Source organism: Choloepus didactylus, chromosome 5 (genome assembly GCF_015220235.1).
Source record: "Choloepus didactylus isolate mChoDid1 chromosome 5, mChoDid1.pri, whole genome shotgun sequence".
In the NCBI taxonomy this organism is placed as follows: Eukaryota; Metazoa; Chordata; class Mammalia; order Pilosa; family Megalonychidae; genus Choloepus; species Choloepus didactylus.
The window spans coordinates 56,236,946-56,258,781 of record NC_051311.1 but is presented as its reverse complement, the minus strand read 5'-3'; the positions used below and the strand labels follow the sequence as shown (position 1 = coordinate 56,258,781).

At 36.5% G+C, this 21,836-nt stretch overlaps 1 protein-coding gene across 1 annotated transcript in view; it reads left to right on the top strand.

The window, feature by feature from the left end:
• Positions 1–14,227, top strand: part of LOC119535304 (cytosolic carboxypeptidase 3-like) — an 87,507-nt gene extending 73,280 nt beyond the window's left edge. The window contains exon 4 of the mRNA XM_037837740.1: positions 14,175–14,227. Coding sequence (XP_037693668.1) covers positions 14,175–14,227 — 53 coding nt within the window. The remainder of the gene's footprint in view (positions 1–14,174) is intronic.
• The last annotated feature ends 7,609 nt before the right edge of the window (positions 14,228–21,836 follow it).

Genomic DNA, 21,836 nt, shown 5'->3' with positions numbered 1-21,836 from the left:
ACAACTTTAACTTGCTCTTAACTTTATCTGATATAATATAGCCACTCTTGGTTTTTTAATCAATGTTTGCCAGATACATTCTTTCATAAATCCACCTATGCCATTATGTTTGAAGTAAGTTTCTTATAGATAGCACATACCACTCTATCCAGTCTCTGTTTTATAATTGCTGTTTAGACCATTTACATATAAAATAATTATTGATTTGTTAGACTTAAGTCTGCCATTTTATTATTTAGTTTTGATCATTCCCTTTATCATTTGACCCATTTCCTGTCTTTGCCTGCCTTTGGGCTACTTGAACATTTTTAAAATCCTATTTTGATTTTTTATAATGAATTTCAGTATACTGCTCTGCTGGATTGGATGTTTTATGTCCCCCAAAATGCCATGTTCTTTGATGCAGTCTTGTGGGGGCAGAGGTATTAGTGTTGATTAGGTTGGAATCTTTGGATTAGGTTGTTTCCATGGAGATATGATCCACCCAACTGTGGTTAATACCTTTGATTAGATTATTTCCATGGAGGTATGGCCCAGCCCATTCAGCATGGGTCTTAATTAGTTAACAGGAGTACTATAAAAGCTCAGACAGAAGGATCTCACTGCTGAAGCTTAGAGAGACATTTTGAAGTTGGCCATTGAAAGCTGACACTGACATTTTGGAGAATGCCATTTTGAAACGCAACCTGGGAGCAAGCAGACACCAACCACGTGCCTTCTCAGCTAACAAAGATTTTCTGGATGCCAATGGCCTTTCTCTAGTGAAGGTACCCTATTTTTGATGCCTTACCTTGGATACATTATGGCTTTAAGACAGTAACTTTGTAACCAAATAAACCCCCTTTATAAAAGCCAATCCATTTCTGGTATTTTGCAAAATGGCAGCATTAGCAAACTGTAACAACTGTTTTGTATACTTTTCCTTGTGATTGCTCTAGGTACTACAATATACATATCTAACTGTCTTAGTTTGCCAGGCTACTATGACAAGTATCACATAATGACTTGGCTTAACAGCAGGAATTTATTGGCTCATGGTTACAGAAACCAGAAGTTCCAAATGAAGTGTTGGCAAAGCCATGCTTTCTCTTGGAGTTTGCAGTGTTCTAGTAATGGCTTCCCACAATCCTTGGGATGATTTGATTTGCTTCTCTGCCTCCTTCACATGACAGTATACTTGGTCTCCTCTTGTGGCTTTTTCTGACTTTGTCTGAATTTCCTCTTTATAAGGCCTCCGTAATATGAACTAAGTCTACCTATTAAGTCTGGCCACATCTTTGACGATCCTATTCACACCCTGATTCACATTAATATTCAAAGATACTATTTACAGTTTACAAATGTACAATTACAAATGTATGTTTTACGAATGAAAAAAATATATTTACTATTCTTTAGTAAATATTTTTTATTTTTTTTTGAATTTTTTATTCATATTTATTGATATATTCACATACCATGTAGTCATACAAAACAAAGCATACATTCAGTTGTTTACAGTACCATTATACAGTTGTGCATTCATCACCAAAATTAATTTTTGACATTTTCATTGCCACACACACAAAAATAATTAGAATAAAAATTAAAGGGAAAGGGAGTTGGGCAAGATGGCGGCATAGAGAGGAGTGGAAGCTAAGTAGTCCCCCTGGAACAACTACAAAAAAACAGAAACAACTAGTAAATAATCCAGAATAACTGCGGGGAGACAAATGAGACCATCCACTCATCATACACCAACCTGAATTGGGAGGAATGCCCAAGAACACAGCATAAAATCTGTAAGTAAAACCTGCGGATCCAAGTCTTGAGACCCCTCTCCCCCATAGCCCGAGCTGCAAAGCCTCATGGTGCCAGAGAGAAGCTCTCTCCCAGCAAGCAAATATAGCTCAGCTGAGCTCCAACTGGGGTTTTAAGTAGCGAGTGTGAACTGCTCACTACAGGTACGAATCCCCAAAAAACAGACAGAGGCTTTGGGTGACGACTGACCTTGGAGAGCCGGAGGGTCACCTTGGACTAGGTCTGAAGGGGACTATCTGTTTCTTTTTTCAGCTCAGTGGAGAAAGCCCCAGTCATTTTCAGTTTCCAGGGCTGTGACTTGGGGAAGGGTGGAGACAGCACAAGCAGAGAGAGAGAGACCATTGAAATGCTAATGACCTCCACCTGGGGGGTCTGTCTTCTCTAGGAGGAAAGGGGTGGGGCCCTTTCCATTCAGAACCAGACACCAGAGCCTGGGGGAACACAGCCACACCGCCTCACACCAGTCAAGAATTATAGGCTAACAGGCGTCACCTGCTGGGCAGAAAAGCACAGTGACCTGAGGCATCACAGGGTGGAGCAATTTTCTAAGACACACCTGCAGGGAAACCAGACACTGAATATTTCTTCCCTCTGGGACCTGAGCCTGTTCTGGTCTGGGAAAAGCTGATTTGGATAACCAAGGAAACTATGCCTAGGCAACAGAAAATTACAACCTACACGAAGAAAAACAAAGTTATGGCCCAGTCAAAGGAACAAACATACACTTCAACTGAGATACAGGAATTTAAACAACTAATGCTAAATCAATTCAAAAAGTTTAGAGAAGATATTGCAAAAGAGATAGAGGCTGTAAAGGAAACAGTGGGCATATACAAGGCAGAAATCGAAAGTTCAAAAAAACAACTAGTAGAAACCATGGAAATGAAAGGCACAATACAAGAGATGAAAGACACAGTGGAAACATACAACAGCAGATCTCAAGAGGCAGAAGAAAACACTCAGGAACTGGAGAACAAAACACCTGAAAGCCTACACGCAAAGGAGCAGATGGAGAAAATAATGAAAAAATATGAGCAACGTCTCTGGGAATTCAAGGATGAAACAAAGTTCAATAATGTACGTATCATTGGTGTCCCAGAAGGAGAAGAGAAGGGAAAAGAGGCAGAAGCAATAATAGAGGAAATAATTAATGAAAATTCCCCATCTCTTATGAAAGACATAAAATTACAGAACCAAGAAGTTCAGCGTACTCCAAACAGAAGAGATCTGAATAGGCCTACGACAAGACACTTAATAATGAGATTATCAAATGTCAAGGATGAAGAGAGAATCCTAAAAGCAGCAAGACAAAAGCGATCCATTACATACAAAGGAAGCTTAATAAGACTATGTGTGGATCTCTCAGCAGAAACCATGGAGGCAAGAAGGAAGTGGTGAGATACATTTAAGATACTGAAAGAGAATAACCGACAACCAAGAATCCTATATCCAGCAAAGCTGTCCTTCAAATATGAGGGAGAACTCAAAATATTTTCTGACAAACAGACAATGAGAGGCTTTGTGAACAAGACACCCGCCCTACAGGATGATAGAAGACAGGAGTGCATGGTTTGGAACACAATTTTGGGAGATGGTAGCACAACAATGTAAGTACACTGAACAAAGATAACAATGAATATGGTTGAGAGAGGAAGGTGGGGAGCATGTGAGACACCACAAGAAAGGAGGAAAGATAAAGATTGGAACTGTGTAACTTGGTGAAATCTAGAGTATTCAACAACTGTGATAAAATGTACAAATATGTTCTTTTACGAGGGAGAACAAGCAAATGTCAACCTTGCAAGGTGTTAAAAATGGGGAGGCATTGGGGGAGGAATGCAATCAGCATAAACTAGAGACTGTAACTAATAGAATCATTGTATTATGCTTCCTTTAATGTAACAAAGGTGATATACCAAGGTAAATGCAGATAAAAGGGGGGGATAGGGGAGTCATGTTAGACACTTGACATTGGTGGTATTGTCTGATTCTTTATTCTACTTTGATTTAAGGTTATTTTTCCTTTTTCTGCTTCCTAGCTGTCATTTTTTTTTCCTTTCTTTTCCCTCTCTAACTTCTTTGACTCTCCCTCCTGCCTTGTGGAAGAAATATAGATGCCCTTATATAGATAGTGGTGAAGGTGGTGAACACATAAATGTATGACCATGCAGAGAACCATCAATTATTTACTTGGGATGGAATGTATGGTGAGTGAACAAAACTATATTAAAAAAAAAAAAATGGGTTGATGACAAAACCTTGAGGGCAATATACTGAGTGAAATAAGCCAGACACATAAGGACAATTATTGCAGGGTCTCACTGATAGGAACTAATTATAATATGTAAACTCATAGACATGAAATATAAGGTACCAAGATATAGGACGAGGCTTAAGAATGGGGAGCAGTTGCTTAGTATGAGCAGAATGTTCAATTAGGATGAACTTAAATGTTTGGAAATGAACAGGGGTGTCGGTAGCAAGATGTGAGAATAACTAACAGTGCTGAATGGTGTGTGAATGAGGTGGAAAGGGGAAGCTCAGAGTCATATATGTCACCAGAAGGAAAGTTGGAGGTCAAAAGATGGGAATGTATAAAACTGAATCCTATGGTGGGCAATGTCCATGATCAACCACACAAATACTAGAAATCGCTTCCATGAACCAGAACAAATGTATGACAATACAATTAGAAGTTAATAATAGAGGGGCATATAGGGAAGAAATATGTACCTATTGCAACCTATATACTACAGTTAGTAGTATTTCAACATTTTTTCATAAACAGTAACAAATGTACTATACCAATACTACGAGTCAACAATTGAGGGGGGTTGGTTAGGGATAGGGGAGGATTCAAGTTTCCTTTTCTTTTTTTCTTTTTTCATCTTTCACTTTATTTCTTGTCTGGAGTAATGAAAAGTTTCTAAAAATTGAACAAAAATTAAGTGTGGTGATGGGTGCACAGCTGTATGAGGGTACCCAGGGAAAGTGATTGTACACTTTGGATCTTTGGATAATTGTATGGTATCTGAACAATCTCAATAAAAATGAAAAAAAAAATAAAATAAAAATTAAAGGGAAAAAAACAAAGTAGAAAAGAACACTGGGCGCCTTTTTCTCCTTTTTTTTTTTCTTCTCCAATTTTTCTACTCATCCATCCATAAATGAGACAAAGGGGAGTGTGATCCACATGGCTTTCCCAATCACATTGTCACCCCTCATAAGCTACATTTTTATACAATCGTCTTCAAGATTCATGGGTTCTGGGTTGTAGTTTGATAGTTTCAGGTACTTACTGCTAGCTATTCCAATTCTTTAGAACCTAAAAAAGGGTTGTCTATATTGTGCGTAAGAGTACCCACCAGAGTGACCTCTCGGCTCCTTTTGGGATCTCTCTGCCACTGAAGCTTATTTCATTTCCTTTCACATCCCCCTTTTGTTCAAGAAGATGTTCTCCATCCCACGATGCCGGGTCTAGATTCCTCCCCAGGAGTCATATTCCATGTTGCCAGGGGGATTCACTCCCCTGGGTGTCAGATCCCATGTAGGGAGGAGGGCAGTGATTTCACTTGCCAAGTTGGCTTAGCTCAAGAGAGAGGGCCACATCTGAGCAACAGAGGCATTCAGGAGGAGGCCTAGCCTCTCCTTTGCATTAACAGTCTTCCCAAGGGCAAGTCCTGTGGTAGAGGGCTCAGCCCATCAAACCACCAGTACCTATGTCTGTGAGCACATCAGCAATCATCAAGGTCAGGGAGCCCAAAAGCCCTGCATTCTCCACCAGCTCCTGAAGGGGGCTCTGCACATTTTTTCATTTTTTTTTTCAATTAACTATTTTTTTTTTCAAAACAACTATATAAAAAAATTTTTTTCAGAAACATACAATAAAAAAAACATTTCAAACAAACCATAACAAAGGAGTCTAACACGTTCCTACTCTAACCCAAGAAAATAACCCAATATAGCAACATTTCTGTGAACTTGTTCCCACCACACCCACCAGAAATTAACAAACCATAGTCATTCCTGGGCATTCGCAGAACATTAAGCTCACCCACGATAGCTTATCTGTTCTTATTGGATTATTGTTCCTCCTTCACCAATTGCTATCGCTAGTTCCCCTACATTCTACATTATAAACCATTTAATTTAGGAGTGTGTTGTTTAACATCCAGGTGTTTGTGAATTTTCTAAGTCTCTGATGGTTATTGACTTCTAATTGTATTCCATTCTGGTCAGAGAATGTGCTTTGAATAATTTCAATTTTTTTAAATTTATTGAGGCTTGTTTTATGTCCCAGCATATGGTCTATTCTGGAGAAAGTTCCGTGATCACTAGAGAAGAATGTGTATCCTGGTGATTTGGGATGTAATGTTCTATATATGTCTGTTAAATCAAATTCATTTATCCTATTGTTTAGGTTTTCAATTTCCTTATTGGTCTTCTGTCTGGTTGATCTATCTATAGGAGAGAGTGATGTGTTGAAGTCTCCCACAATTATTGTGGAAACATCCATTGCTTCCTTTAGTTTTGACGGTGTTTGTCTCATGTATTTCATGGCACCATGATTGGGTGCATAAACATTTATGATTGTTATTTCTTCTTGTTGAATTTCCCCTTTTATTAGTATGTAGTGGCCTTCTTTGTCTCTCCTAACAGCCTTGCATTTAAAGTCTATTTTATCTGAGATTAATATTGCTACTCCTGCTTTCTTTTGGCTGTAGCTTGCATGATATATTTTTTCCAAACCTTTCACTTTCAATTTCTTTGTGTCCCTGTGTCTAAGGTGAGTCTGTTGTATGCAACATATTGATGGTTCATATTTTTTGATCCATTCTGCCAATCTATATCTTTTAATTGGAGAGTTTAATCCATTTACATTCAACATTATTACGGTGAAAGCATTTCTTGAATCAGCCATCCTATCCTTTGGTTTATGTTTGTCAGATATATTTTTCCCCCTCTCTCTCTTATTGTCCTTTAGTGAACCAATATTGAATCTCTTTTGTACTGAAGCTTTCTACATAACTCTCTCTCCTTTCTTTGTTTCTCTGTCAGTAGGGCTCCCTTTAGTATCTGAAATAGGGCAGATTTTTATTAGCAAAATCTCTCAGCATTTGTTTGTCTGTGAAAAATTTAAGCTCTCCCTCAAATTTGAAGGAGAGCTTTGCTGGATAAGGTATTCTTGGTTGGAAATTTTTCTCTCTCAGAATTTTCAATATGTCATGCCACTGCCTTCTTGCCTCCATGGTGGCCGCTGAGTACTCACTACTTAATCTTATGCTGTTTCCTTTGTATGTGGTGAATTGCTTTTCTCTTGCTGCTTTCAGAACTTCCTCCTTTTCCTCAGTATTTGACAGTCTGATCAGAATATGTCTTGGAGTGGGTTTATTTGGATTTATTCTATTTGGAGTTCGCTGGGCATTTATGCTTTGTGTATTTATATTGTGTAGAAGGTTTGGGAAGTTTTCCCCAACAATTTCTTTGAATACTCTTTCTAGATCTTTACCCTTCTCTTCCCCTTCTGGGCAACCTATGAGTCTTTTATTTGAACATTTTATTTTATCTATCATATCCCTGAGGTCCATTTCAATTTTTTCAATTTTTTCTCCATTCTTTCTTTTGTTCTTTCACCTTCCATTCTGTGGCCCTCAAGGTTGCTGATTCATTGTTCAGCTTCCTTTAGCCTTGTACTATGAGTATCCAGAATATTTTTAGTTTGGTCAACAGTTTCTTTTATTTCCATAAGATCATCTATTTTTTTATTTACTCTTGCAATTTCTTCTTTATGCTTTTCTAGTGTCTTCTTCATGTCCTTTATATCCTGTGCCGTGCTCTCATTGTTTGTCTTTAGTTGTTTAATTAATTGCTCCAAGTACTGTGTGTCCTCTGATCTTTTGATTTGGGTGTTTGGGTTTGGGTTATCCATATCGTCTTGTTTTTTCATATGCTTTAAAATTTTCTATTGTTTTTGGCTTCTTGGCATTGGCTTTACTTGATAGGGTTCTTTTAAGATATGTAGGATTATTCAAGGATGAATCTCTAATTTGTCAGATCTACAGCTTGGTGGCATACACTTTCTCTAACTAACCAGCAGATGGCATCCGTGTGTCACCTATTCCCCTCAAGTCAGTTCTCCCCAACTTTGTCTTTGTGGTGTGTAGGGCTCTGATTCTTGTGGGGTCCAATTGGTGCACCAAGTTTGGGTGTGTTGTTGGTGCTCTCCACCCTGAATGTGGGGCATGTGTCTGAGCAGTTAGGGAGGCAGGGCAGCCTTAATAATCAAACCTCCCAGGTGTTCCTGGAGATTTAAGGCTGTTGCAAGAGTCTAAACCTTCATTTCAGTCTCGCCACAGATTGTCTCTGCTGCTGACCCACAAGTTTTTGGTATTGGCATATGGTCCCTGGAATTTCTGAGTGCATCCCTCTTCCAAGCTGTGCCCTCCCAGGGCCTCTGCTGAGGGAAGGTTGTGCTATGTCACAAGTGCATGCCATCCCTCAAGGGAAGTTCTGGGCCACTGGGCCATGTAGATGTGTTCCCAGCCTGTTGTAAGGATGGTGGTATGGGGCACATTAATTTCCCCCTTTTCACACAGCTCTGCCTTCCCAGCTCCAGGAGAATTAACTGTGGGGGTGTGAAAGGCTAATGTCCACACCCACTATTGTGGTGTGTGCACGTGATGCTGGAAACACCTCCTGTCGCACTGGGTTTTTTGGCGCAGCTCTGGGCTGTGGCTCCAGCGCCAGGCAGGAGCATTCCCAGCCCACCAGGAAGATGGCTGCAAGGGGCATGGTTATGTTCCCCTTTTGGCTGACCTCTTCCTGCCTCAATCAGAGACAATTAGCAGCCAGTGGCGAAAGGCTAGCTTCCACACCAGATATTGAGGTGTTTGCACAACCCATTCCTGCCATGCTTCGCTGTGCAGTTCTCGCTGCCGTATCTGCAGCTGCTTGTGGGTTTTTTTAAAAAGAACTATTCCACCTCCAAATGCCAAGCCATGGTTTCCCCACACTGCAGCTTGGCTGCTGGACATTCAGTGACTTACTCACTTGTTTCAGAACGCAGACTCCCGGTTTCACCAAGTACACATTCCCTGTGAATTTAGCAGACCTTGTCCAGCTGGTGCATCACTGGAACTGGTGTTCTGGGTCACTTTCTGGCTTTTATCTAGTATTTTTCATGGAGGTGTTTTTTTGCCCTGTCTCTCCTAGCTGCCATCTTAGGTTCTCTCTTAGTAAATATTTATATTTACTATTTACAAATGTAAATACTATGTGAGTTCACACACACAGGAATGATAATTAAGATTAAAAACATGTCTTGTTGGGGTACATGATTCAATCTACCATAGTACCTCTCACAGTCTACGGGTATTGATGTTTTACTATTTCAAGTGAAGTATAGACAACTTACATCCATTTAAATACTTTAACCCTCCTCATTTTTTAATATAATTGTCCTAAGTATTTATTCTGCATGCTTTGAGAACTACACAAAATGGTGTTATAATTTTTGCTTCAATTATCAAGTATCATGATTTAAGAAGCTCATGAGGAAAAAGATAGTCTTTCATATTTACTCCTATTTTTACCCATTCCATTGTTCTTCATTCCTTTCTTTTGTTATCATTTCCTTTCTGTTTGAAGAACTTTCTTCAGCAATTCATTAAGGATACTATAGCTACAAAGTCTATTAGTTTTCCTCCAAGAATGTCTTTATTTTTTTCTTCATTCCTGAAGGATATTTTGCTGGTTAAAAATTTTGTGATTGACAGTTTCTTTCAGCACTTGAAAATGTCATGCCGCGTCTTTCTGGCCTCTATGGTTTCAGATGATAAATCCATTGTCTATAAATTTGTGTTATAATTTAGGTAATATGTCATTTCTCATTGGCTACTGTCAAAATTATTTCTTTGCCTTTTTTTCAGATATTTGATTATGATGTGTCTTGATATGGATTTCTTTGGTTTATTCTATTCATAGTTTGTTCAGTTTCTTGAATCTACAGGTTTGTGTCTTGCATGAATTCAGGGAAGTGCTCAGTCATTATTTTACAGTCCTACTTTCTTTTTCCTTTCCTTCTGGGAATCCAATGATACACATTTGTTCAATTTGTATCAACAGGTTCCTGAGGCCCTATTCATTTTTTTTTTCTGTGTGTTTTCTCTCTTTTGTTCAGATTGGGTAAAATTTAATGATCTTTCCTTAAGTTCACTGCCTCTAACCTCTGTTATCTCTACTCTGCTATTAAGCCCACCCAGTAAGGTTTTTGTTTTGTTTTTTTGTTTTTTTTGTTTTTTGTTTTTCTTTTTTTACTTCAGTTATTCTATGTTTAAGATCCATAATTTCTGTTCTGGTTTGCTAATGCTGCCATTTTGCAAAATACCAGAAATGGATTGGCTTTTATAAAGGGGGTTTATTTGGTTACAAAGTTACAGTCTTAAGGCAACAAAAATGTCCAAATTAAGGCATCAACAATAGGTACCTTCATTGGAGAAAGCTCATTGGCATCCGGAAAACCTGTGTTAGCTGAGAAGGCACGTGGCTGGTGTCTGCTCGCTCCCAGGTTGCGTTTCAAATTGGCGTTCTCCAAAATGTCTGTGTCAGCTTCCAACAGCCATCTTCAAAGTGTCTGTCTCAGCTGCAGCTCCTCTTCAAAATGTCACTCTCAGTTGCTCTGAGGTCCTTCTGTCTGTGAACTCCTTTATAAGACTCCAGTGATCCAATTAGCACCCACCCTCAATGGGTGGGGTAACACCTCCATGGAAATTATCTAATCAAATGTTTCACTCACAGTTGATTGAGTCACATCTCCAAGGAAAAACTCAACCAAAGAATTCCAACCTAATCAACACCAATACATCTGCCCCCACAAGACTGCATCAAAGAACATGGTGTTTTGGGGGACATAAACATCCAAACTGGCACAATTTCCATATTGGTTTTTTTTTTCATAAACTCTATTTTTCGTTTAATTTTTCTATTTTTTTTTCATTTATTTCAAGGGAATTCATAATTGCATATGGAACAATATTTATGATAGCTGCTTTAAATCCTAGATTTTATCCAGGTGAGATCCATGTCAGACTTCTGACCTACAGACTGTAAGCTATTAAGTTTGTATTTTTAGGACACTAAATTTATTGTAATTTGTTATGGCAGTAATAGGAAACTAATACAGTGTGTACCCTTCTTGGTGACAGAGAAGCTTTCTCCAAATACTTCCTATTCATAGACAGATGGGGACCTAATGATCTTACTACATCTAAAACAGTCTCAGGATCTTTTTAATCCAGGTTGGAGGCACTATTGTAAATGCATCAGTCTCAAAGACTTTGTGGATTTTCTACGTCTTTGATTCTAGTCAACTCCATGTGCTAGAAATATGGCACCCAAAATTGTTTTTGAGACAAGCCTCTCTCGATTTAATTATGATACTGTGGGTGCTTTGGGTTTCCATGGCAACAATACCCTTATTCTTTCCTACAATCCTGTTGTGCAGTTGAAAGGGCCTCCCAGACACTACTTTAATTCTTTCAGATAGGCTTTAAAAGGGGTGTTACAAGTCTATCTTTGATTTCACTTACTTATACCTTGAGACCATGTTTTACTAGCATTCCCTGATTTGGCCTTTGTCCAGAGGCTGTGTTTTAATGGCCACTTCTTAGATACACCAAAAAACTGTTTCATTTTTCAACCTTGAAATTTCTGATCTCCCCACGTTTCTTCCTCAGTTCTGCCTGAAAACTGACCAATTCTTTTCTGAACTCATCTCTTCCTTGTAGTAACTTATCAAGTGCAGCTAGTAACAACTTTCATGATTTTAACATTTTTCTTCAAAACTTCCTCACCTAATGCTACAACTTTATTAGGTGCACACAAGTTATTACAGTCAACATTTTGCCAGTTATCTTCCACTTTATAATTTCGGACACCATTTTTCCAACCTCCTATAACAGTTTCCTTACTTTCCAAAGCTATTACCATATATTTTAGGCTTTGGTTATGGCAGCACTGCATTTCTAGCTACCAATTTCTGTGTAGGTCAGCTTTTACTGTATAGCAAATTACTCTAAAATTCAACAACATATAAAAATGAGCATTGATTTCTTACTCATATGTGTGTGGGTCAGCTGGTGTTAAATTTCTTAAAACTGGACTTACCTGGCCTTAGCTCCTGGTGGTAGTCCAGGGTCATATCTATTCTACATGTCTCTGGATAAGTGATGATCAAGACATGTTCTTCTCATGATGAAAAGTTTGGACGCAAGAGGGCAAGCTCAACTAGACAAGCACATTTTAAGCCTCTATTCAAGTCATTTCTGATAACATCTCATTAATGTTTCACATTGCTAAGCCGAAAGAAAAGAAGTATTCATCTCCTATGGAGGTAGGGGAGGATAATGAATAATGATCAAATCTAGAAGTCAGCAAGGATTTTCTGTAAAGGACCATATAGTAAAGTTTTAGACTCTGCAATCCTAAAAGATCTGGGGTTTTTTTTTTTATTATTTTACTTCCCTTTAAAATTGTAAAACCATCCTTATCCATGGGCTGTAGAAAAACAAGCTGTGGGCTGAATTTGGCACATGGGCTAAAATCTGTTTTGTCTGTACTTTCCCCTTTTTCATGCTACACTTTGTGTATTTAAAATACCTTGTTTATAGTCTTGATAGAAATTTATATTTTTAGTATTTTCAAAAAATTTATCTTTACTGATTTTTAATATAGGATTCTATATTAAATAGAATAGCTAATATTCTATTAGCTAATAGCTGAAGCTTATTTCAATTTTTAGTTCAGTTTTTAATCTGCTTTATCTATCCATTTCTGAAGAGGGTATTAAAATCTCTAGTCACAACTGTTGTTTCATGTATTTCTCCATGTTTTTGCTTGATAGCTTTTGAGGCTGTATATGTTAGTTGCATATATGTTTATTTTGGTTATTTCTTCTTGTTCTAGTGTTCCTTTTGAGTATATAAGACACTTCTTTTTCTTTTATAATGTTTCTACCTTAAATTCTATATTGTCATCTCAAACTTCTTCCCATTCATAACTGCCCAGTGTAGCTTTTTCCATAATTTTATTTTCAACCTTTCTCTGCATATTTTCTGAGGATGTTTCTTTTAGATAGCATTTTGCTGGATCTAGGTTTGCTGTTTCTGGGTTTGGGTGTGTTTTCTTTTTGTTTTTGTTTTAGCCAATTTGAAATTCTAAGTCTTTACATTTGACAGTTTAACCCATTTACACTTATTGTAACTGCAATTTTTTAGTACTTAATTCTTCTATTTCATATGTTATTTTCTAGTTACTATATATTATATTCTTCTTTCAATTCCTGCCTTCCATTGGCTAGATCAATTTTTCTTCTGATAATTTAAAAGTTATATATATTGTATTTTTGTTTTATGGTGGGCACCTTAAGAAACATTCTTTTATTCAGGGGTTGAAATCAGGGTAATGAAGGCTTGCTAAGAGCAAATATGCAAGTCAAAGAAAATTTTCCCTTTGAATATATTCAGCTTTGCCACTACATAAAAGAAAAGAAGGGTGCCCTACAGAGTGCAGGCAGTTCAGAGAAGTATCATTTGAAAAGGAAACAGAAAATAAATCACATCCTACTGTATCATGGGGCAGAAAAAATATATCATTGTTAATTTGTATTAAATATAGATATATCTTCTTAATTAGTCCTGTATTTACTCTTAACTTTTATTAAGAATACAAAATAATGTAGTTTAGAAAATTTAAATGTCCAATAGGGTTAAAATCTATCAGAGAGAAAGAAACATTATAAAAATATTATTATATTTTTCTCACACATATTATGTGTTTGATTTATTCTATTAATTACTACTAATTGCCACTGTCAACTAGTCCTATTGTTGTTTTGTTTAAATGATAGCATATATGAACAGAAAAAATCATTTCAAATAAACACCAATTATTAATGTCTTATGTTCAAATAACAATGCATCTAAGTATAATTATTTTTTATGTATTATTTTTTGTCTGTTATGCCTGCGTACCTGATTGGCTTTCTAAAAAGTAGGCCACCCTACTGTGCATCTAGTTTGTCTTTCATATATTAATATCTATTCATATACACATATTCAGTTCTGAATTGTTTGACAATTATTGTATTTCTACTGTTTGCTATTCTCTTGAAACTACTTAATTAAAAGACATTCAGGGAAAATATTTATTCATATCTTTTATATGTCTGAATTAGACAATGGCAGATTGAAAATAAGTTCAGTTAAGCTAGCCATTAAATGTATGAGTGAAGTAATTATCAAGAAAGTAAAAATTAAATTTTGTTAATCTTAAAACCTAAGTTCATAAATTTTATGGGTTTTTTTTCTCTTTTTTAGTGAAAATACCTGGATCAGTCCCTCCTTGGCTTCTAAAGGATTATTTGAGGTAGGAGAACTACAACTTGATTTCTTCTACCTCCCTACTTCACTCCTTTTCCTTTGTATTATAAGATTTTGACTTTGAGTGAAAGAAACAGGTAAAACTGACCTTTCAATAATATGGTAATCCAGTGTCTCCTTATATTCTACATACTATTGTGATGAGATCAGTTTTATACATAGAAGTGCCCATATGATGAATTTTGAATGGTACTGAGAAGATTTCTATATCCTCAAACCATCCCCAATAAATGCCTTAAAATCTATAGTTAGAAATTTATTTCTATCTGTTTATCATTGCATTATCTGGTTTTCTCATTTAAAGGAAATGCTTCTGGGATAAGATAATTATTTTGTAGCAGTGGGAGCATGGTCACATGGGAATAAACTACTGCCTAAAAACTGGTAAGGGACTAGAAAGGGACATCAGAGGCATCAAAGACAAATTTTGTAGTTTCCTCTAAATCAGTAATGATTCTGTCCCTATCTCCCTTGGCAAGTTTCCCTATCCTTAGGAATGAGCGTATGAATAACCATCTGGACAGTGGAATAGATAACCACAGATAATTATTTACTGAATTTGCTCAACAAAAGGAACATTGTATGCCCTTTCTACCTTCCTTAGCCTTTCCTCCATGAACTTGGTTTCTGTTAAATAAATTAAGTTATAGACTCTCCTGCCCCAGAAATCTAGACAATTACGTAAGAGACCAATATGTGCGGCATCTTTGGACATACCTGTACTTTGATCTAGAATAGATTAATTTAAACTAAAACTTATTTTTTTTAAATATATGATTTACTATATGCTATGGGAAGAAATCAAATGATAAATCAAAACAAGGGAAGGTAATAGAAAAAGTACTACAGTTAGAAGTTGTGAATTCTAGACATTTCCCTGCCTCTTAATAGCTATGTGATCTTGAACATATATAACATATGGCTTTACATTATTCCTGCATGGATATTTTACCTTTGACATTGAAATCAGACCACCCAATTTCTTTCAACTCCGAAAGTCTGATTCAGAGTCATAATAAAGACCAACAAAGACATTTTTTAGAAAATTTTGAAAGGCCAATCCAGGAAATGATTCACCCCAAGAGAACTAATATGTGTGAAACCTGTTTCAAAAGGAAATCCTTGAAGTATCCTGTGAAGAAACAAAGATTCAGATGGCCTGAGAAAATAAGGATATCAACAGGTTTTTCTTTTATTTTTAAACCAAGTTACAATAAGTAACAAGATAGAACCAATATGATATTATTTATTGTTTGGGATTTTAATAAATAGAAAGGTGGGTTCATTATATCGTCATTAATAATCATACTAAACCTGTATTATGAGAACTGCTTTTATAAACAGAAGGAATTGATAGCCATTTTATTCCAGACTTTGAAAAATACTTAACTTATTTAATCACTATATGAGATGAGTATAAAATAAAATTATTTCAGCCTTGAAAAAACTTGTCTTATTCCCAATATTTCCCTGTTATTCTCACTCTTCATCCTCAGCACCATCCCCCAAAGTGGGTTGGAGGGAGGGGGGAGTCACTACCATATTCTCATAGCTTCAAGATTTTCAGGGGAAAATAGCCCTTTACCCTGAAAGTGGCCCTAAACTAATTCAAGACCATCATAGTTCCTGGCTTCTGTCATGGGATGTCCCGTACTTAGTGCTTCTACAGAAAGCCAGAGAAGATTGATCCAAAACCTGATTCCGTCATGGTAATTATTCACATTAGTTTAAATTAGAGCAGGGAAAGCTAAATTTGTATTCATCTGCTTCAAATCTATGATTACTAAAATCTTATCTGCTGACCTTCAGTGGCCCATGAAGGTCAGGCACCACACTCACCTGGGTTCCCAATTTTATGTGGCTGTGACAAGCCAATGGGCCATTTCCTGAAGGCTTGAATTTTTACCCAAAAGAGATTCTTTCAATGTTAGAGAACTTTAATTTTAGGAACATCTCTGACTTCTCAGTGTTGAAACTTTTTAAACATTTTACTTGCCATTTGAATGTCTTCTTTCGTGAATTGTCATTTGCTATTTCCATTTTTCTATTAAAATCTCAGTCTTAACTTGTAATCGTGCTTCAAATATGATGTCTATTAATACCCTCTCTGGATAAATTTTGCAGATATTTTCTCCAAAATTATTATGTGTTTTTATATTTTATTTAGCATATTTTTATATGTAAGATATCAGTTATCTTTATTTATATTGGCTTTTTCTTTTGTGTGTGTGTGTTTTTTTAACTGCTCTGGTACCTGGAAGGTTTTTTCCCATCAACAGATCATATAACTATTCATCTATTTGGCTTTTTTTTTTTTTATTAAATTCAGTTTTATTGAAATACATTCACACACCATACAATCATCCATGATATACAATCCACTGTCCACAGTATGATAACATAGTTATGCGTTCATCACCACAGTCTATCTCTGAACATTTTCCTTACATCAGAAAGAACCAGAACAAGAACACAAAATAAAAGTGAAAAAAGAACACCCAAATTATCCCCCCATCCCACCCCATTTGTCCTTTAGTTTTTATCCCCATTCCTCCACTCATCCATACACTAGATAAAGGGGGTGTGATCCACAAGGTCTTCACAATCACACTGTCACCCCTTGTAATCTACATTATTATATAATTGTCTTCAGGAGTCCAGACTGCTGGGTTGGAGTTTGGTAGTTTCAGGTATTTACTTCTAGCTATTCCAATACATTAAAGCCTAAGAGATGTTATCTATATAGTGCTTAAGAATGTCCACCAGAGTGACCTCTCGACTCCATTTGGAATCTCTCAGCCACTGAAACTATTTCGTCTCATTTTGCATCCCCCTTTTGGTCAAGAAGATACTCTCAGTCCCACGATGCCAGGTCCACATTCATCCCCGGGAGTCATACTCTGCCTTGCCAGGGAGATTTACACCCCTGGGAGTCGGGTCCCACGTAGGGGGGAGGGCAGCGAGTTCACCTGTCGAGATGGCTCAGTTAGAGAGAGAGAGGGCCACATCTGAGCAACAAAGAGGTACTCAGGGGGAGACTCTTAGGCACCATTACATACAAGTTTAGACTCTCCTTTGTGGTAATGAGCTTCATAAGGGCAAGTCCCATGCTCAAGGGCTCAGCACATCGAACCTCCAGTCCCAATGTTTGTGACAACATCAACACCAGTCCAGGTGAGGATGTCCAACACATCTGCACCTTCCCCCAGATCCTCGGGGCTGGGGAGGGGGAGGCCGTAAATATATTTTTTATTATCTGCCCAAATTACTCTAGGATGCGTCACTATTTCACTCCAGCCTATACTAACCTACCGTATCTCACTTCCTATTCAAAGTTCCATGCAATTGTGGTGTTTGAACAAATCGACTGTAGAATTGTACCGTTTAGAAAATTTAGATCCTGTACCAAATAGATATCTATTCCCTTGGTCTCATATGAAAGTTGAAGTTTTAAAACACAATCAGTTTCAACCTTTACCCTTTGGCCTGGCTTGCCCTGGTCTTAACCAGACCTGCTTCATTCATATCACTAATTGAAGTCTGGGCTCTTTTTCAGCTTTTTTTTTTTTTTTTTTTTTTTTGACAGTGGCTGTATGCACTAATACTGACATTCATATCTGCCGAGCTCTAGCTCTGAGTTTCAGGTGTCTCAGAGATATGCATTGTTCCAGAGACCAATCAGGTTATATGCTAGGGGATCAGCATCTCACAGTTTAGAGACAGGCCTTACAATTCAGGGATAGAGTTAACTGCTGTAAGAGCTTACAATCTAGGGACAATTACAATTATTGTGTCCATGTTAGGCTATGTTCTAAGACTCAATTCTGAGTTTACACATTTTTTTAACTGCTCTGGTACCTGGAAGGTTTTTTCCCATCAACAGATCATATAACTATTCATCTATTTGGCTTTTTAAAAATATGTAACAGCTACAGTTTATTTTGCTATACAGTATAAAACAAATATGTAACTTTATTTTTATCCTAATGTTAACCAGTTATCCTGGCTACATCTATTGAGTAATTTATTCCTTATCCATCTGTTTATAATGGCCTTTATCATATACATCATTTAAGCATGTTAAGCTCTGTTCCTAGACTCTTTTCTATTTCATTAATGTATTTGTCTATTCGTAGGATAGTACCATTCCATTTTATTACTGTAGTTTGGAAAACCATTTTAATCTCTAAATAAGGCAAGTCTCCCTAAATATGTTTCTTTCAAAGTCTTGACTCCTTTGTCACCTACTTTTTTAAATAGGTGAGCTTTAGATTAATTTTATCAATTTTTTGTCCATAACATACCACAGTTATTAATTTCATTTAATGTTCCTCGGCAGAGTTTGTAGTTTTCTTTTTGTAGTTCTTCATAAAGGTCTTGAATGTCTGTAAGTAATTTACAAGTTAGTTAATAATATATCCCTTTTCCTGCTTTTACAAATGAGCTTTTTCCCCATTGTATGTATTTTCTATCTGGTTATTGCTAATGTTTAAACCTTTATTTGGGAAATTTCAGCCATATAAAAATAGAATTGTATATTGAACCCCTACCTTCGAAACTTACCAACTGGTTTGGATTTTATTGATTGCACTGCCTTGGTGTTATTTACATGTTCATCTGTCTCCCCATTTCCTGAAAATTGGTAATTAGTTCTAGAGGCTTATTAGATGCAGGTTTGACTTTTTTTTTTTCCTTTCTTAAGAGTACTTCAGCAGTGCAATATAAGGTCTTGTATTCTCTGTGATGTTAACAAACATTGATGATTATTCCCCACATCTATTAATTCATTTGGGATTTGCAATGGGAATATTCTAATTTTTACACTCCTTTTTATTAGCTGAATATTTTTATCAAGTGAAACTTCCCATCACCAACTATCTGGTTACCCTTAGGCAGTGGATCTCAACAAGGGTGGTTTTACCCATCAAAGAGGATATTTGGAGACATCTTTGATTGCCTCATCTGGGAAAATGCTACTAGCATCTATTAAAAAGAAGGCAGGGATACTGCTAAACATCCTACAGTACACAAGACAGCCCCCTGCAGCAATGAATTATCCAGACCAAATGGTGGTACTTCTAAGGTTGAGATGCTCTGCCCTACAGATTGGTTAATAAAAGAAAGGCAGAGTAAATGCTGAATTTAACAATTTTTAAAATAGTTCCTTAGCACCCACTAAAAGTGACAAATGGGAGATTTTTAGCTCTTTCTTATTTAATTGTTATTTTAATGTCATCATGAAATCATGGAATTTTAATATTCCTAAGTGGCTTTATTTTGAATAGATTTTAATAGATTCTCTGTTTTTTCAGATAGGCAATTATATTGTCTGCAAATATTGGTGGTTTTTTCTCCTCCTTTTCAATATTTATGTATTTTTTTGTTGTCTTACTATATTCAGTAGAACTTCAGAAGAATGCTAACAGCTTCTTTATATTGTATCTAAATTTATTGAATATTTTGTGTTTCATCAATAAGTTGGAAATTGGCTGTTGGTTTCTGAAAGTTTCTTTTTGTGTTAATAAACCTTTTCTTGGGTCATTCATTCATATTTGAGACTGAAGCTCATGGAAATAGTATGGGATGGAGATGTTAATTTTGAGTCATCTATATTCATTCAACAAATAGTTCTTTAACATCTACTATGTGTCAGACATTGTTCTAGCACCTAGAATACAATACATCAAGGAACACAATAAACACAGATCCCTGCCTTCAGTGATCTCATTATCTGGTTTGAGTGGGGAGCAGACAATAAACAGTAAGCATAACAAATTATATAGTATTTTATATGTTGATAAGTACATGGGGAAAAATAAAGTAACATAAGAGTGATGAATGAGAACTAAGGGTGGTGGGAGGGTAGGAAGAGCAAAGAACAGATTGCAATATTAAATAGAATGGTCAGATCAGGCCTTATTGCTTACTTCAAGCAATGACTTGAAGTAAATTAGGGAATTAGTCAAACAGATATCTAAAAACAGAATATCCACAAAATCTAACCCCCATTCATGATAAATAACTTTCAGCCAACAAAGAATGAGGGAAACTTCCTCAACTTAATAAAGAACATATGCAAACAACCTATAAATGATATCATGCCTAATGGTGAGAAACTAGCTTTTAGTCCGCTAAAATCAGGAATGAGACTAGGATGTACCCTCAAGTTGTATTCAATATCATACTGGAAGTCCTAGCTAATGCATTAAGGCAAGAAAAAGGGGGAAAAAAAGATACAGAGATTGGGAAGGAAGAATAAAGCTGCCGTTGTTCACAGGTGATATTGTTATCTATATAGAAAATCCCAACATATTGACAAAAAGTTCCAGGAACTAATAAGCTATTATAGCAGGTATAATAGACTGAGTTATATAGCCCAGAAAAAAAATATTCTTAATCTTTATCCCATTCCTGAGGGTGTGAACCTACTGTAAACAGGACCTAGTGAAAATGTTAATTTTAGTTTAAGATGTGGCCAACAGAATGAGGATGGGTCTTAATCCTATTGCTGGAGACTCTATAGAGAGAAAGTCTAAGGAGGAAACAGAAGCAGAGAGTCAGCAGAAATCCAGAAGAGAAAGGAGAAGATATCACTGTGACATAGAAAAGCCAAGGAAACCCTAGTATTACTGGCCAACCAGAACACTACCAACCCTCAGGAGGAAGCAAGCCTTCTGGCCTCTGAAACCATGCGCCAATAAATTACTGTTGTTAAACCAACCCATTGTGTGATATTCATCATAGGAGCCTGGAGACTAAGACAGCAAGGTTCCACAATACAAAGTTAACATGCAAAAGTCAATTGTTCCTCCTATAAACCAGCAATGAAAAATTGCAATTTGAAATTAAAAACATACCACCATTTATATTAGCACCCCAAAAAATGAAATATGTATAAATCTAACAAAATATGTATAAGATCTACATGAAGAAAACTATACAATTCTAAATAAAGAAATCAAAAATGATCTAAACAAATGGAGATATTCCATGTTCATAGACAGGAGGACTCAATATTAAGATGCTACTTTTTCCCAACTTCATATACATAGATTCAAAGCCATCCCAATCAAAGTCACAACAAGCTGTTTTGTTTATATTGACTAACAATTCTATTGTTTATATGGTAAGGCAAAAGTCCCAGAATAATCAACACAATACTGAAGAATAATAAAGATGGTGGACTGACACTACCCAACTTCAAAACTTACTAGAAAGCTACAGTGATCAAGACAGTCTAGTATTGGTGAAAGAATAGGCAAATAGATCAATGGAACAGAATAAAGAGTCCAGAAGTAGACCCACACAAATATAGTCAACTTATCTTCGACAGAGGAGCAAAGGCAAGTCAATGGAGAAAGAATAGTGTTTTCAACAAATTGTGCCATAATAACTGGGCATCCACATGAAAAGAAATGAATTTAGACACAAACCTTATACCTTTCACAAAAATCAACTCAAAATGGATCATAGACCTAAATGTAAAATGCAAAGCCATAAAACTTCTGGAGGATAACATAGAAGACAATCTAAGTGACCTTGGGTTTGCCAATGAATTCTTAGACGCAATTCCAAAAGTATGATCCATGAATGAAAAGA